The sequence below is a fragment of the Eublepharis macularius genome, chromosome 17 (genome assembly GCF_028583425.1).
Source record: "Eublepharis macularius isolate TG4126 chromosome 17, MPM_Emac_v1.0, whole genome shotgun sequence".
Lineage (NCBI taxonomy): Eukaryota > Metazoa > Chordata > Lepidosauria > Squamata > Eublepharidae > Eublepharis > Eublepharis macularius.
In genome coordinates this window covers 16,262,663-16,280,851 of record NC_072806.1, presented here as the reverse complement: position 1 = coordinate 16,280,851, position 18,189 = coordinate 16,262,663, and the positions used below count along the sequence as shown (strand labels likewise).

At 49.3% G+C, this 18,189-nt stretch overlaps 1 protein-coding gene across 1 annotated transcript; it reads right to left on the bottom strand.

The window, feature by feature from the left end:
• Positions 1-1,298: 1,298 nt before the first annotated feature.
• On the bottom strand, positions 1,299-3,914 carry HES3 (hes family bHLH transcription factor 3). The gene is made up of 4 exons (XM_055001184.1): positions 3,906-3,914; positions 2,893-2,988; positions 2,544-2,625; positions 1,299-1,666 (listed from the first exon to the last, which is right to left on the bottom strand). The coding sequence occupies exons 2-4, from the start codon at positions 2,971-2,973 to the stop codon at positions 1,299-1,301; spliced, it is 531 nt and encodes a 176-aa protein (XP_054857159.1). The 5' UTR covers positions 2,974-2,988; positions 3,906-3,914.
• Between the last annotated feature and the right edge of the window lie 14,275 nt (positions 3,915-18,189).

The following is an 18,189-nucleotide window of genomic DNA, read 5'->3' as shown; positions in this document are numbered from 1 at the left end:
AGAGAGAGAGAAAACCTTTATTTTAAAAGTCAACATTTTAAAAAATACACAACTTTTTTTTTTTAAAGAACCATTATAAAAATACTGATCAGTACAAAAATGAGGCTTCGGTAAGATTCTCTTTCCTCAGAGGGGAAATCGAGAAAGGTACAAATAAAAGGCACCAGCTTTTCGCAGGAAGGTTGCCAACCTTCTGCTCCGGTGCCTTTAGCAGCAGCTGCAACCATGAACAGGTGGTCTTTCACCAGCTGATTTTGGCATAGCCAGATGCAGTGGAAGGTGCAAGAGCTAAGCTGAGCATTTTTCTTACCTCACCCTTGTTTACCCCTATCCCCTATTTTCTGTAGGCCACTGCAAAGAAAGTTGTCACTTTGTTTTCCCGTTTCTGTTTTCTCCAGCCCGTCAACAGGCGTAGCTAAAGTTGCCAAGGGATCCAGAGGAAAACGTCCTGTCCTTTAAATAGATGTTTAATGGGCATTGAAGCTTTTCCTGGCATGGAAGTAAATAACATCCCATTAAGGTTCTATTAAAGGGAGAGGAGCTATCTTTTCAACCCTAGGTGGCAGCTCCCCCTCCCATCGCAACTCTCTCCTACTTTGCCTATCCTGCAAAGTCTCCAAACCTAGAAGGGCTACTCAAACTGAAATAAGAGGGCAAGGCTATCGCCCCACCTAGAATACTGCTTGCCCCACACCTCTGACTTTTAAAGAAAAACCAGCTTTGAATTTGGGAGATGGCAACCTCCAGCTGGGAGTCTGTTTTTAGAAACTGTTTTTTAATAAAGCGTTAGTATTATTGCAAATGATAACAGGTCCAAAGCCGAGATAGCCCACTTCAGTGGATCCCACCCGCTCATGACATCACCACTGCCCCCTTATAAACTGGTCCAGGAGGGTCTGCCCACCAGGACATATTGCAGCCCACCTAGCTAGGAAGACTGGGTAGGGTGATTACAGTTGCCAGCTCCTGGTAGGGACATTCCTGGAGATTTTGTGGTGGAGCCTGAGGGTGCAGTTTGGGAGTGGAAAGGACCTCAGCAGGGTATAATGCCAGAAAGTCCACCCTCCAGAGCAGCTGGAGGGAACTCCAGGAGAACTGATCTATGTAGTCTGAAGAGCAGTCGTAATTCCGGGAGATCTCCAGGCCCCATCTGGAGATTGGCAAGCCTAGAAGATGCTGGAAGACTCTGGTGCCAGCTCAGAAGCCAGGTGACTCTTTAGCCCTTCGGTGGAGCTGGCAAGGCAGGCGCATCTCGGCGAGCCTCCCGGGGGCGCTGCAGAGCCTGTTCGGGGCGCATCTTACCAAGGCCGCCACAGCCGGACCTCTCCGCCCGGGCCCCGCTGGCTGCTGGTGGCGTCGTTCCCGGGCTGCCTCCGAGCCGCTCCCGACGGGACGGGCGCTTGGTTGCCCCTGGCTGGCGGCGCCTTGGCCGGCTTGGCCTTCCCCGGGCTGGGCCAGCGGGGAGCGAGGCGCGCCTCCGGGGCGCTGTCCGTGGTGCTGAAGGCGCCCGAGGCGGGCAGGGCGCGGGCGAAGTCGTGGAGCAGCAGGAAGGAGGAGGCAGCGCCGGACGCTTCGGAGCTCACTAGGAACTGGCGCACGCCCTGCAGGCAGCTGCGGAAGCCGGCCTGGTAGTCGGCACTCTTGGTCGGCGGCGGAGGCAGCAGCCCTGGCGGGGGAGAGAGGCGTCAGCGGTCGGACCCCGGGCGCGACGCGGCATTGCAACCCCGGATCAGTTAACTTGGAGTGGCTCAGTTAATTCGGAGTGGAAAGCACAACCCTTGAATTAACTGCATGGAGGCTCCTTCAGTGGGAGTGGTGGGGGTTAATCCCTATTCTCCCCACCGATAATTGCGCTTATATACCACTCTTCTGGTGCCCCGCTCAGAGCAGTGAAGAAAGTCAGTGTTACTATTATCCTCTCAATATAGCTGAGGGGCTGGGAGGAGAGGCTTATGCAAGGCCAACTACTGAGCTCTTGGCGGTGGAGGGATTCGAACCAGCAGAGTGCTCATTAGCAACCCAACCACTTAACCTTTATGCTTCAGCAGCAGAGTATGGCAAAACTACCTTTGCCTAGTGGTTAGCTAGCATCTGGAAGACCCAAGTTCGAATCCCCCACTCTGCCATCGTGGAAGCTTGCTGAGTAACTTTGGACCAGTCACACATTCTCTGCCTAGCCTACTTTATAGGGCTGTTGTGAGGATTAAATTGAGAAGGGGAGAATTTGGGGAGCCACTTTGGGTCTCCATTGGGGAGAAAGGTGGAGTATAAATGAAGTAAAATAAACAGGCTAGGGTCTTGAGGCACCCACCCATTCTGGCATCCCCCCAATCTTTCCTTTGCTTGTGATGATTTGGTATCTGGCACTTTGGAGGTCCACGACTGGATCTTTAGCTGTGTTTCTCTGGCGGGGGGTCTCTGTGATGGGGAGAAGGCAGTCCCCATCCCTTTTCACCAATCACCCCCAAGGTTTGATAGAGGGAAACGACGGGAGCTATAGGGAGCCCCGTCTTTTTGTACAGACAAGATGCGGGGCGCTGTACCTTGGACAGAATGCTGTAGGCTTCGCATGTACTTCACGCTCAGCTCCAGGATATCGGCTTTCTCCAGTTTGCGCTTCCGGATCTGCGATTTTCAAAGCAAAGCCAAGGAATGATGTGAGCTCCTCCCTCCTCCGGCATTCCACTCCCAGCGGTGTTGAAAGTGGGGAAGTATTTGGGCCAGGGCTGAGACGGGGTCCCTATGGCAGGGATGGGTTCCCACGCAAGGGGCTGTGGAACGCCGGTCCTCGCCCCCTCCCCTTCCTTCCTTGGCCCACCTGCAATGTACAAAGTTTTCCAAGACCCCCCACCCAACTCAGACTGCTTTCCGGAAGTGGGGAGGGGCTCTCACCTGGTGGGAATAGTGCTTTTCTAACAGCGCTTTGAGCTGCTCCAGAGAGACGTTGATGCGCGCTCGCCTCTTCTTCTCCATCAGGGGCTTGGAGACCTGGAGAGGCACAAGAGGGGCGGGTTCAGGTTTTTCTGGAATCGGGTTGGGGCTCCAAGAGGACAGAAGCCTCGAAAGCTCTCTTCAGTGTCACACTTTAACCCCCGGCCTGCTCGAAGGGCGTTGCCAACCCATGAGGCACTACTCGGATACACTCTTCCCGGGATTCAAAGGAAGGGCTTCGTGGTCAATGGGATGAATGTCTATTTGCCAAGGGTCAAGGCAGAGCCTCGACGCCTGGGAAGGTCTCCGTGCCGTGGTTAATGCGGGGAGGAGCCAGCAGGCGCTTTCCTCTGTGCTTGCAGAACATAAGAAGAACCCCACTGGATCAGACCAGCGGTCCATCTATTCCAGCATCCTGTCTTACCCAGCGGCCAACCAGTTGCTATGAGCAGAACACAGAGGACGAAGTCACCCCCTGGTGTTGCCTCCTGGCACTGGTATCCAGAGGCTTCCACCCCTGCATGTGGAAGTTCCTTTAGTAGCCGCTGAGAGGTGACCCATCCTCCATGACTGTCTAATCCCCTTTTAAAGCGGTCTATGCCCGTGGCCATTGCGCCATCCTCTGGCAGTGAATTCGCCATTTTTAACCACTCATTGCCTAAAGAAGTCTTTCCTTTGGTCCGTCCTGGATCTACTGCTCATCAGCTTGGTTGGATGCCCTCCAGGTTTAATAGCATAAGAGAGGAAGAAAAAGTTCTTTCTGTCCAGCCTCTCTACCTTGTGCGTAATTTTATAAACCTCTCCCAGGGTTTCGCTCTGGCATGCCCTGGAAATCTCGTCTGGCTCTATGGTGCTACTGGAGTCAAATCCTGCTCTGGCAAGAGAGACCTACACCGCCCTGAGCCTGGCGCCCTTTGAACCCTGGCCACAAATGCCTCCTTCCCTGCCCTGTTGCCCTGCCCTGCCCTCCAAACCTTGCGGAAGGGTCCGAGCGCCCGCTTCTCCGTGCCCATCGCGCTTCCTTCTCAGCCCCTCGTGCGCCAAGGAGGTGGCGTTTTATACAGGCTAGCTTTCCATCTGAATGGCCTCATTCGGCCAGGGCGCCTCCCCTCAGAAGGGAGGGAGCAGGAGACGGGCGAGGAGGGAGGTAAAAGGAGGCCTGATCCGAATCCAACCCGTGCGCTGCATCCAATCTCCGGGAGACATCAACGCCCTTGAGCCGGCGAGGAGGGATAGGGCATCTTTACAGGGAGAAGATGGAGGAGGTTTTTTTTCATTCCTGGGAGTCCAGGCCACTGAACATGTGCAGAGTGCAGTTCCTTTTCCGCGGAGAAAGCGCACAAGCCACATTTGGCCAGGGTTAGGAGCCAAGAGGGAAGACCAGAAAGGCAGAGGGGATAGTCCCAGGTAGGGCTGAGTAGAAGGGAGAGTTTCCAGGTGGGGTCCCACAGATCGCCTCTTGGAAATTGAGCAATTGACCTGTAAGGGCATATTTTACACACACACACACACACACACACACACACACACACACACACACACACACACACACACACACACACACACCCTCCCTCCCTCCCTCCCTCCCTCCCTCCCTCCCTCCCTCGCTCATCCTCTCTGGATTGATTGTTTGTCGGAATTCTCCAGTTTAAAGGGAAGGAAATGTTTACTCTGAGTAATCCCAGAAGCTGATGAGTCAACGCTAGACGAATTCTGATCCCGTCCTTACGGATCCGAGCCCCCCTCCCAACGAAGAAACAAGCCAAGACAGCAGCTGACATAAACGTTGGGGAGTAAACCCAAACAGTTCCGCTCAGAAGTAGAGAGAGCCAGGATCTGGGAAAGCCAGGTTCGAATCCCCATTCTGCCACGAAATTCTCTGGGTGATGTGGGCCAGTCACACTTTCTCAACCTAACCTACCTTATAGGGTTGTTGTGAGGCTAGGATGGAAGAGAGGCGAATAATGTAAGCTGCTTGGGGTCTCCATTGGGGAGAAAGGTAGGGTGTAGGTGAATAAAGTAAGTCCATATGATTCAGTGGGGCTTACTCCCAGGAAAATGTGCTTAGGATTGCAGCCTTAATGACCTTCAGTGGTACCTCTGGGTTTTGAAATGTCAGCTTTTAATGCAGGGTAAACTTTTTATAAAACTCAATGGAATCAAGAGGGTCTTCGTCAGGTGGATCGAAAGGCAGTGACATGCATGGAAAAAAAGGCAGGAAAACGACCACCCAACTCACAGTGCAATCCTTCACAGAGATGCTCCAGTTTAAACTAACTGGAAGCAAAGAGTTTGGCCCGGAGTAACTCGACCCAGGATCGCACTGCATATCACTGCGGAACAAACTCCGAGCACTGGAAGTTCCTTAAGTCCCCACCACATTTGCACCCCTGACTCAGAATAAAGCAAGATCCTTCAAAAAGTCAAGCACCGGACAAAAACAGAGTCTCGGCCCCGCGGAGCCTGCGCGGCGTGGGCAGTGCAGAGCCTCGGAGGAAAGGGCAGGAGAAAGGGCAGCCTGCGCAAAAGGGCGGGTGGCCAAAGAAGGAGCTCTCGTGGTTGGGAATGGCGAGGACTGAGGGAGAGGGGGATTCTCGTCCCCACCCCCTCCTTCGGAACAGCCCCCCCACCAGGGGTGTCCTGCAGGGAGGGGCGATCCATCTTCGCTGAGCACATGTCCTGCTGGGGGGAGAAGCGAGCGGAACAATAAGCCAATTTTCTGCCTCTTGTGGCTCAGTCGGAGCTGAATCACGCTTGCTGCGCTCAGCCTGGAGACATGCGCCCCATTAAAGCAAGGGAGTGTGTGGGAAGGGGTTGCCTGGCGCTGGCAGCCCCAACCGGGGAACTTCCCCATCCCTAGGCCCACAATGAGACCCCCACTCGACTCCCCCACCCTTACTTCTTACTACCTCTACCAGGGATTTGATGGTGGTAGAAAATGCCATCAAGTCACAGTCGAGTTATGGCAGCACCCCCCTTCCCCGCTGCGGTTTGCAAGGCAAGAAATTAACAGAGGTGGTTCGCCCTCACCTGTCTCTGTAGCCCTGGTCTTCCATGGAGGTCTCCCATGCAATTGCTAACCAAGGCCTACCCTGCTTCTTCTTCTTCTTCTTCTTCTTCTTCTTCTTCTTCTTCTTCTTCTTCTTCTTCTTCTTCTTCTTCTTCTTCTCATTGTTGTTGTTGTTTACATTTCTAACCCGCCCTTCCCACAAGCGGGCTCAGGGCGAGCTACAGCAGTTATAAAAATACAATACAAATACTAAAAACAATTCATAAATAACAGTTCATCATAAAATCAACAATAACTGTCCCAAGGTGGGGTCAGTTCCAGATTCCTGCCCATCAGCATACAGGGGGAGGGAAGTGGACAGATAATGTACTGCAACCCATACGTGGGTCAGCTAAGGAATGGGCACTACATAGCTCCGTGTTGTACCCATACTTTGGGCAGCCAGCTGGTGGACACTGTATAACCCCACACTTAGTGGGAGGCTGGTGGGAGGCTCAGTGAGGATCTCATGCTGACCTCAACCATACGCCTGGTGGAACATCTCCGTCTTACAGGCCCACTGAAATGATAGAAGATCCTGACGGGCCCGGGTGTCCTCAGACAGAGAGTTCCACCAGGTTGGGGCCAGAACCGAAAAGGCCCTGGCCCTGGTTGAGGCCAACCAAGCCTCCCTGGGGCCAGGGACCACCAGCAGATGTTTAGTTTCCAAGATCTGAAGAAGTCATACTTGCCTGGGCTATCCAGGTCAGGGCACTGGAGATTTCGAGCACTGGACAGCTCTGCACAACCACCTTGCAAGGCAGGCCAGTCTTATTGTGATCCCACTGTTTCAGATACTGGGCAAAGAGATAAGAGGTGGCAACTGGCCTGGAGCTCAGGGGTGGGAGATGGTGGGAGTTGCTTGGTCCAAGGAGAGGATGAGATTCTTCTAGGGCACGCTTCTTTCCAGACCTGAAATTGGAAGCACCCAGTTTCTTACATTAATAATAGTAATAGGTAAGATTATCTATGGTCAGCAGGACTCCTGTCCAGTTTCTGCCTATAAGTCACTGTTCTAGGCTGATGGGAAGAAAACTTGCAGGAACAGGGACTCATGCAGAGATGCAACCAGTATCCACCTATGAGGTCAAATAATTCCAGGCATGTCTGCAATGGGAGTGATTATATGCTCCACTCACACCTGACACAGAGAACTAGCAAAGTCAAACACACACACACACACACACAGCATGCAGAGAAGGGGGCCAAGAAGCTGGAGCAGCAGCGCTTGGGAGAAGTGCTTCTGGGGCAGGTGGGAAAGGGACCTGCCACGGGAACCTCTGCCTTGGACTTGCTGGGTAGCCCTGGTTCAGTCTCCGGGTCATCATGGGTGGCTTAAAATAAGAAGAGAAGAAAATGCTGGGGTTTTGAAACTCACTGCCACAAGATAGGCTGAAGGAAGGCCTTTACTGGCATCACCCGGTTTACTATGGAATATAAAGTAAGGCAAGATGAAAATTCCCCTAGCAAGTATAGAAAGCATTCACCTCCCCGCTGAGATGAATCCCTGAACAATCGCTGGTTAGGGAGAAGAGCTTCCAAGGAAGAGGGCGATGGAGACCCAGACAGACACGAGCCCCGGGCCTCTGCCTTGAAATTAAACGCTGGACGTAATCCGCCTTGAGTCTCAGCGAGAAAGGTGGACTATAAATAACACAAATAATTTCAGGTGGATAATCGTGTGGGTCTGTAGCAGAAGAGCAAGGTTTGGGTCCAGTAGGACCTTGGGGACCAAGTAGATTTCCAAGGTAGGAGCTTTGAAGAGTCAAAGCTTCCTTCGTCGGATATCTGGTATCTGATAAAAAAATGTCAGAACCTCCGTGCTCAGAGGCAGTATACCACTGAATGCCCAATAATGTGACCCGACTGAAAGATTTTGGCTGGCTTCTGCTGGAGACAGGACACACGTCCAGCTAAGGGTCTGATACAACCTGTCTGAAGCCCCGTCAACAAGTTACAGTGGTACAACCCGTGTATAGAGTACCCTTGATTTTTTTTCTTTATCCACGCCTGGAGTCATTCTCATGTGACATTCCACGCTGGTAGGTGTGATTCAAACCCCACGTTTATTCAGGTGCGAGTTCCCGGCTTCACGTGTAAAGCGAACACGCGTCAGTACTTTCTAACAAGCAGGGAGGCAGAATGTAACGTCTTCACTTTAATACGCGAGCAGGGCTTGAGAAATTCTTTACGTTAATGGAGGCGTTGATAACAGTTCCAGGAAGATTTTAAAGCTTAACGCAGAAAGCGAGACGGCACGAACCAAAGTCAGGTCAGGATTAGACACGGACGAGAGAACTGGTTGTGGGGAGGGGGTCTTCTCGGTTGGGGGAGCTGCTGAGCCCGTAGCCGCGTTCTCCCGCCCTGGAAAGCTGGGACTCGATGCCCCCCGGGGCTTTTTGTCTCCGATCTGAGGAGGGGGCTCCCTGCCCCCCAGGTGCACGTGGGAAATGAGCCGGCCTGGGCAGGGGGCAGCGGGGAGGCGTTGCCCGGATTCTCCTCGCTCCAGGCTGGCCCAAGGAAGCCTGAACCGCCCGTCGAGCGCCCATTCACCGCCGCCGCCTCCATAATAGGCAATTCGCTTTGGTGCCGCAGACAAAACCCCCAGATGTTGCGATGCGCGGCCCGGTGGTGGGAGCCCGGCTGCGGGGGGGGGGGGGGAGGACGCGGAATGCCAATGAACATTCACCCCCTCGCTGCAAAGGGAGGAGGACTCTCTAGCTGGGGGGGGCAAGTTATATGGGGGGCAGGCTAAAGCCCCCCCCATTTGTCCCCTTATGCCCCCACACACATTCTGGGAGACAGTGCCTGCTAATAATCCCCTTTACAGTTTAAAAGGGTGGTGGTGGGTAAGGACAAAGAAGACCCTGGGGGGTGGGGGGTCCGCTTGCCGGGCCATGGGCTTTACTCCGGCTGCATCGGATTTTAACCCCTGCAGGGAGGCTCCTGGGACGATCGAAGAAGAATGTCATAATTTAGGATATATTTTTTAAAATTTCTGAACACATCCACTTTTGATTTATGCATATTTTAAGTAATTACTGGGAAAAAACCTGAGCAGCTGGAAGTGGGGCTTCCTCTCCCATTCCACTCCCTTACGGGGTAAAAGTAACCTCTGAACACACACACGCCAGCCAGTCTGTTTGGAAATACATTCCACCTAATTTGCAGGCGCTGCCTCTCAAGTAAGCGCACGGAGGGCTCCTGCTGCACCCCTGGCGTGCTCACTCAGAAACTGGCTATTTTGTTCAAAGGGGTTGGCTGCAACAGCTCTCAGTCAGTGTAGCCAACTGATGGGGAGGAAAGTGGGCTTCCTCCCCTCCTCAAAGGTATCCTAATAATGCCCCCTCGAGCACTTTGCTGGGCACCCACAGATTTTAGCTCCATGCCAGGTTTCATTCTATCCCACAGCATAGCCCAGAGCCCATTGCTAATGTTGGAGTTCAGAAGCAGAACACAAGAACTTCTAGGGAAGGAGAGAGCGGCTGCCGAAACTTATTTATTTATTTTCAATTTTTATTCTGCCCTACCCATATTTCCAGCTGGCTCAGGGCGGATTACAAAATACGTAAAGGTTAAAATATATAAAACAGTTGTTATAGTTAACAATTCTAAAAACATCCAATTTACACAGTTAAAATACAATTATAAATATCAACATAGCAGCACAGAATTCCACTGATCAAATTTAAAACAACTTCAGAGTACCTCTGCATTAAAGAGTTTTTTAAAAATGGAGGTATTGGTGGTGGGGAGGGCCCAACCCCTCATCAACCGGCCGGGGGGCTCCGCCTAGCACCGCCCATATGCCTGGCGGAACAGCTCCATCTTGCAGGCCTGGGGAAAGGATAACAAATCTTGCCGGGCCTTAGTCTCCTCAGACAGAGTGTTATATAGAGTTCTTCCAGTTTCAGTTAAGTGCAGATCCGTAACTAAGGGGAAGGGGGATCCAGGACCCCAACCCCACCCTTTTGGGGGGAAATAGAGGGACTGGGCAATTGTAGCTGTGAGATAAATATGTTCCTTCCATTGAACTTTTGGAGGGGGTTGAAACATATGAGAAAGGATGGATTTTCTCGCATTAAGGCCACATGTTTGTAATTTGCACCAGGAATACAAAAATGCTTCCAACATGCTTATCCTCTGAGGAGGTGGCCTGCTGTGTCTCTGCGTGATTTGCTGCTCTAGCCTTGCCTCCTTCCACTGTTCCTCTGGAAAGCGAGCAACTCAGCCTTGTCTTTGCATTGGGAGAGACTGGATTCATCCATGATCCAAACACAGCAGGATTACCTGCCCTCAGAGGTTGTTTGTTTGTCTCTGCCCTGACTTTCTCTCCTTCCATCCAAATATGAAAACAGCCCTGTTGAACAGACCCATCGTCCAGCATCCTATTTCCCACAGGAGCCAAGGAGATGCCACCACAAGCAGGGCGCTATGGCAATCTCTCTGCTGTAGCGTGCCACTTGGAAGCTTTGGGCCTTCAAACCTGGCATCGGACCAGGCTGGATGCATGTTTCCTTGCAAGAGTTACTTAAGAACCATCCATATTTGTGACTGGCTTGGAGAATAAGGAACTAGGAAGTGCAAAAGGGAATGGGAAATGTTTGGGCCATGTGACCGGAGGCTGGATTTGGTGGGATGAAAAAGAAGTGGTGCGGATCCGTCCCCTGTATGCCGTAGGAGGTCTTGGGGGGGGAGGCGGTTTTCCCTGCTTTGGAACAGAATGTGGGGTGCTCTGAGCAGCTTCCAGCGCACAGGGCAGAAGGTGCCAATGTCTGTTCTCTAGGCCAGAGTATGCCCAGAGAAGTGAGGAGGGGTAGATTAGCTTCTGTAATCCTTCTATACCCATACAAACAGGGGAGGGGGCTTCTCTCTCTCCCCCAGTAGCCTGTCTGCCCCTTTCAAGGGGGATATTGATGTGCTCTTGAGAAGGATGGCATCTTGCAGCGTGGAAAATTGTGTCCCGCCCTCCGGCCTTTCAGTGTTGCCGGCTTGGACCCCCTCCATAGCCCTGCCGGGGCGTGGAAGAGGTCTGAGTCCTTCTCTCCACTCAGGCCTCTTTTTCCAGGGGGTAGGTGTGGGGGGATGCAGTTGCTATATTGTACAAAGGGCTCTGAACCAGAAAGCATTAAGAGAGTAAAGGGGGGGGGGAGTAAGCCAGACATGGTTATTTTATCCTCCACCCCCACTTCCCTGATACTGACTGGAACTCTGAAGCGGTTTTGGCCTGTAAGAATTTTGCCATGAATTACATCTTTCAATCTCCCACCCACCCATTTGGGGAATGGCAGGATGCGGCCCAAGTTGGTTTTTTGAGGGAACATTTCCAATTTGGTTCAGTATTCTTTGAGCTGATAATGTTTTGTGCTGGCTTGACCGAAAACGAGGAGAAAATAAAGCCGGAGAGTTTGGCTTCCTTCAAAAGGACACATACTTAGGAGTAAGCCTCAGGGAATAACATAAAGCTTACTTCCAAGTAAACTTGTTTAGGATTACGTGCTTCATCATTCAAACCTCACCAGTTTCTATTTGAAAATAAAGAGGCTATACATTTGTATACTTAAAAAAAAGTTATAGGCTTCTAGTGGCTTACGAGTAACTGGCCAAAAAATAGATTATAGGCAGCCATGCTAAAAACAAAGCAAAGGTCTAGTTTAAGATATTGCGAGGGGTGCACCTTCAGAGAACAATCCTAAGTAGGTCTACTCAGACTCCTATTCAGGTCTATTCAGTGGGGTTTACTTCCAGGAAAGTGATCTTAGTATTGGAGTATTAGACAAGAAGCTCCTAACTCCCTTATATCCACTCCACACATAATTCCTCCATGTAAATTCACTAGGGCAGTCCGTCCGTCTGTCCATCCGCCTGCCCGCCCGCCCGCCTGCCCGACCATCTGCCTGCCTGCCTGCCTCTTGCAATTTCCCCCAATGTGGACTCAAAGCAGGTTTCAACACCCTTCTTCCCTCCATTTTATCTTCAAAATAACTGTGTGAGGTTGGTTGAGGAGAAAATAAATGTGAGGTTGGTTGGACTGAGAGTGTGTGACTGGCCCAAGGTCACCCAGTGAGCTTCCATGGCAGAGCCAGGATTCGAACCTGGGACCCCAGATACTAGTCCAATGCTCTAACCACTACAACCCGCTAATCACAATCTAGGGTAAGAGCCAGCCCTGGATGCTAGAAAATCTTCCCTGGTCTAAAATTCTCCATGACCTACTCTTAATTCCCCAGACACCCCTACCCTCCGCCCTCAAGCTCTGCACGTGTCCTACCTCTGCCATCTCCCAGGCCCTTTTAAACAGCCCCTTCCATCCATTCCCCAGATGTGTGATTTAAAAAATTCACCTTGCCACTTGGCGGTTCATGCCAGTGGTCCATCTCTGCCACGCGTTCATATGCAAAAAAAGGGTGGCCGTCTCTTTCACCGAGATGGGTGGACCCAGAAGACAAAGTGTGGCCCGTGAAGGGTGTGAGAAGTATGTGTATTGCCTCTCAAACTTCACCTGCTGAGCAATCCTTTTCAGGAGAAAGGCGGTGTGGGGGGAGCTGCTGGAATGGATGAGGCTTACCCAACCCCCACCATTGTCAGGGGGGCACTCCTGGACTCCCCGGGAGCAATTTGTTAGCTAATGATATGTTTCCTTGCCATAAAGTCCCTGATGGCCCTCTCTAAAGCTTTTCAAAAGGCAGCTTCTATTAGCAACCCAATAAGCCTTGTTATGCTGATGTCTCTCCAAGTGGGACCAAAGCGAAGTGTGGAGAGTCATTAAACAGGGCCTTGCAAAGCTGGTCTTGCATTAACCAGCAAGAGCCCCCACCTCTCCATTTTTGACAGTCAATGGTCTCCTGGTGTCGGGGGTGAAAAGAAGAGAAAGGGGGGAAGGTGTGAAGGGGAAGAGACTTTTGCACTGGGAATGGTGGGAGAGCCAGGGTGGTATGGTGCAGTGGTTAGAGGGCTGAACCAGGCCTTGGTGGTTTGCGTTCAAAACCCACTCAGCCAAGAAATAATAATAACAACAACATTCAATTTATCCTCATGACAATCACCCTGAAAGGTGGGTGAGGCTGAGAGAGCTCTGAGAAGCTGTGACTGACCCAAGGTCACCCAGCTGGCTTCAAGCAAGGAGTGGGGAATCAGTTCAGCGGGTCACTGTGTAGCTTTGTCAACAGGGATGGAAGGAAAACATGTCCTGCCCCGTTTTTTATTTTATTTACTTCATTTACATCCCATCTTTCTGCCCATGGGGACCTAAAGCCACTTACAGCATTCTCCGGTCTTCCATTTCATCTTTGCAACAACCTTGTAAGGTAGGTTTGGCTGAGAGAGTGTGACTAGCCCAAGGCCACCCAGCGAGCTTCATTGGCTGAGCGGGGACTCAACCCGGGGCTTCACCAGATCCTAGACTGGCACTCTAGCTGCTACACCACACTGGATCTAGACTAGATGTGTGTTATAATAGGATGGTATTTACCAGCTGATGCTCCACTGCCCCTTTCCAGACATTAAGCGTCTATTAAACGGAGAAGACGTTTTTCTCCAGCCGTGTTGGCTACCGTACTTGCCACTGGCTCACAATCCAACCCTCCCCGTACGCAGATCAGAGAGTATTACCTCCATCTGAACTGATCCTTGATTTTATGGTAAGATTCAGGTCCAGTAGGTTTGTTTCTGGAAAACTGCTCCTAAATGCTTAAATGAATAAATTTCTGGAATTGCTTTCCCCCCCCATGACCCACAATGCAATCCTAAGAACATTTTCCTGGAAGTGAACCTCATCCACTAGAACTTAACAGGATTCTGCTTAGACCAACTGAGTATTGCTGTCTTATATGTTCCAAACTTCCAATCTTCCATCCCCCCTGTAAGGTAGGCCAGTATTAGCATTCCCTTCGCCATTGCAGATATGGAGAGGGGCACAGGCTGAGAAAAGTCTGTGGCTGAGAAGTGGTTTGGGGAGTTCCTGGATCAGATTCCAGGGGCTATATTAAAGCCATTCTCCTTTCTGATCGCAGGACTGACTATTAGTATAGAGTCCAGTAGCACCTTTAAGACTAACCAACTTTATTGCAGCATAAGTTTTCAAGATGATGAAGAGTGCTGTGGTTCTCAAAAACTTATGCCACAATAAAGTTGGTTAGTCTTAAAGGTGCTACTGGACTCTTTACTCTTTTGCAACTACAGACTGACACGGCTAACTCCTCTGGATCTACCACTGACTATTGTAATTGCTGTACAAAGAGAAGGCATTTTCCGTTTAAGGGGCCTTCAGCCCAGGCAGGTTCCAGAGGGAAAGCCTCCCTGCTCCTTGAGAGTTTCCCCCGTCGCCTTCCATTCTGCTCTCCCCTGATCCCTACCATCATGAATCTTGTACCAATTTGCTCCTCTCTTTTTTTAATTACATGGATATTTCTTACACAGCAGGCTGTTTTTAATGAGTGACTGGCTGAAAGGGCTTCCCAGGCTGCGGCGTGTCCCCAAACCTCTTGCCGGATTGGCTTGTTCGGCACGCTACATCTAGCTGGTTTTGAACAACTTGTGTGGTGCTGCAGGCCCTCTAAGCACTGGAAAATTGACCGAAAAATGGTGCTAATTCGCAATGTTCTGCTTCGGCTGGGAGAAGGTGAACCCCGGAGTTAAGCTCTGTCTAGCTATTCAACCCTGGTCACGGTCTACCAAGAGGCAGCACCATATCAATCGGGTAGATGCTGTGCCCCCCGCTGCAATCTCACACAGAGAATGTCCTATTCCAGATTTGTTCCTTTTATTCAAGGAACTGCTTTCTGGAAAAAAAGGGATGTAAAATTATAAATCTTTTGGCTAAAGCCTTGGCACTTTGCTTTAATACCAAGCAAAAGATGTCCTTAGTTATGCCTTAAATGTGTGGGTACCAATGAGCCTCCTGTAACAATTAATGACTCTGAATAAGATCTGGGGCTATAAGAGCATGTGATTTGATCTCCTGATGCTGAAATCCACAGTTCTTCCTGTTCATTATCTTGTTTTGCAAAACAAAGAAAACACACACCAAAATCTATTTGTTTCTGATTTCCAGCTTTGCATTTTCTTGACCTGTGTAAGGCTTTAGGTGCAGGGCCCACAAGGAAGCTGCAACAGTGCTACTGTTCTGCCCAGAATGCTGCTCCCACTAAGCCTCTGAGTAGACTGTCTTCTACCATCTTGATAATATGCTTTAAAATCTCATGCTGAAAACATTATAAAATGCAACACGTCATGATCTTCAATATACAGTGTGCCCTGATCTTCTTACCCTGGTCATCTTAGAACTATGGCACAGAGTGCACTCCTACACAGAGTTAACACAGTTTAAGCCCATTGACTTCTATAGTCTTAGACTGGATTAACTCTGCATAGGATTGCAGCGACAGAAGCCAACGGTCAATATGAAACTGATAGCAACGTCTGAGCAGCTGAGCATGAAATGAGAGCACAAGCAGCACATAGTGCGCTATAGACACTCACATTTCTCCAGAATAAACCCATTCAGTTATAAATGTCTAAGTGTCTTTTGTGTTAAAACCTCCACGGCAATTGTTCATGTCCCCCCCCACTCCCCCAGTCAATTTTGTTGAAATCCTTTTCCGGGATAACCAAGTCTCCGTTGGAATAACAAAAAAGTTGAGTTTTTTACAATGATGTTCTGGAAGTAGAATGAGTGTGGGGGAGGTCGTTTGGAATCCCAAAGTGATTTTTTTAAAAAGAGACCTTTCTTTCTTTCTTTCTTTCTTTCTTTCTTTCTTTCTTTCTTTCTTTCTTTCTTTCTTTCTTTCTTTCTTTCTTTCTTTCTTTCTTTCTTTTTCTGTCTGTCTGTCTGTCTGTCTGTCTGTCTGTCTCTCTGTCCTCTCTTATGACATTTCAGTCAACTCCACCACCCAAAATATTTAATTCCCCAAACTAGTGCTGTCAGGAAATACTAAAAACGAAGTGATGAGTCATATGTCTTTTAACTGACTAACCAATAAGAACTGCAGACACTGGCATTAATTTAAGCATCTTTTTGAAATTGTGTAGGAAGTGCAATAACTTTCATGTACAAAACCTAATGCATGTAGTTAGGTAGAAACAGGCCATTTTAATATTTATTTCTCTTTCCTTGTTACTGTCTCAAACCAAAACAATTTCAAGAAATAAATGCCTTTACTTGTGATGTTGAAGTTATTCAAGTGTTTAAAAAAATCCAGTTTTTCTCCAAGTGTTAAATGACACCCCCCCTCTCTCTCTCTCTGTCTTTATTGTTCAAAGGAAACACTGTTAAAACTAAAAGCATCGGTGATTGCCCAAGAGAGGAGTTGAGGAAAAAGAAAACCTTCAAAGATGAGTAGGCAATCTGTGAAAAGCAGTCACGCTTTCTAATGAAAGCATCTGAGCGCTGGAGCAAGCATGCCAGCCCTTTTATTCTTTCTGCCCAAGCAAGTTAAGTGAATTTCAGCTCTGTTGTTTCTTGGAAGACAAAGAGCAAGCTTTCTCCAGAGATATGTCCTGGAGAGAAGGAAGCTTTTCAGCTCTCCTTAAGAAAAGTTATACATGAAGCATGCTGAAGGCCCACTGCAGGAATCGAATGGAGCAAGGAATAGAGTGAATGAAAACCATCTCTTAGCTGGGCTTGGCAAAGTATTGGTAAAAGTGGCTTCAGAAAGACCCACCTGTGTTTTGTATTCCACCCCCCCCTCCCCCGCCATACGTAAGTATTCAATATTGACCCTACTGTGACGTTCAAAGTAATTTTCACAGTGGCCCACTTTCACAAAATGTTGGGAGGCTGTCATCTTCAAAAAGGTACCCTGAATCCATCTCTTGTCAACACCCACGCTAGCATTTTTGTGCTACTAGCTTTTTCGGATTTCCCAAGACTTGCTGGTTTGGGGAGCCTGGCCTTTGGCAGCTGTCTTCTCACCCAGTGAGCATCATAGCCGTGTGGGGACTTGACCCCAGTCCTTCTTGGATCTTAATCTGATACCCTTCCCACTACATTGCCACTTGCATTTTATGGCCTTTTAACTCCACTTTTCACAATTCCCCCCTTGTGTGTATATATATCTGCTGATAGAGGTTTCACTTCATGCATCTGATTGAAGTGGGCTCAGCCCACAAAGGCATTGACTGCAGTAAATCTATAAATCATCAACGTGTCACAAGACTTCTTTTGTTGTTGTTGAATCAGAATTGTGCCCTGCCTGTATTTTGCACTGAAACTGCTTGGTCAGGATTGTTTCTGCTCAGTTTATCACAGAGAATAAGATATGGTATAAGTAATGTTATCTCTTTAAAGGATTGTTCTTTTACCTGCAAAGATTTCTGCCAGCTAGATAATCAGAAACTTAGCCGGTGAAGATTTCTCCATCTTCATGCTGGCAAAAGCAGAGTCCACTGAATTTCTCCTTGCCACCCAGCTGGCATCCACCCAGGTTGGCCAGATCTCATCAGATCTCGGAAGCTAAGCAGGGTTGGGCCTGGTCAGTACTTGGATGGGAGACTACCAAGAAAGTCCAAGTTTGTTATGCAATGGCAAACCACTATTTGTTGCCTTGAAAACCCTAAGGGGTCTCCATAAATGGCTGCAAATAGATGGTACTTCACACCCAGCTGCTAACAACACATGAGCCATACTAGATAAACAGTTTGGCAACCTCATTTTTTCTTAGGCCACCTTAATTTGATGTATGAAGCTGCAAGCTTTCCCTAGGGATTTTGAAAAACAGTCCCCAAACCCCCTCTAGTGTTCAGGCTTGCAATGAAAGAGTAGTCCTGCGAGCTGAAAAGGTCCAAAGAACTTGAAAACTTGCAGATTGTCTTGTATTGGTTTTGGTTGCTCTTAATAAAAGATATTAACCAGGGAATTTTTTTTGTTTTAGTTTTGGGTCTTTCTTTGGACCAGCTGAGCTATCCAGAAAGTTCATCTACATTAGGAATACTTGAAATTAGCTGATAAATAGAAGGATTTCTCCACTGGAGCAAAATGGCCTGGGTGGGAGACTATGCTCGCTAGAACCTGTTACCTGATTTGCTTCCCTGACTCTTTACCTATTGCATGAAATAAAATCAGTTTTCAGTACTGGTTATGCAAGTACTACCGAGTTTTCCCTCTGCTCTCAGCCTTCTAAGAATCCTGTATATTCTGTAGTTTTAATATTCACAATGGAGGCTGCTATGTTATCTTATTTTTTCCCTAGAAGTTTGCAACTAGAGGACAC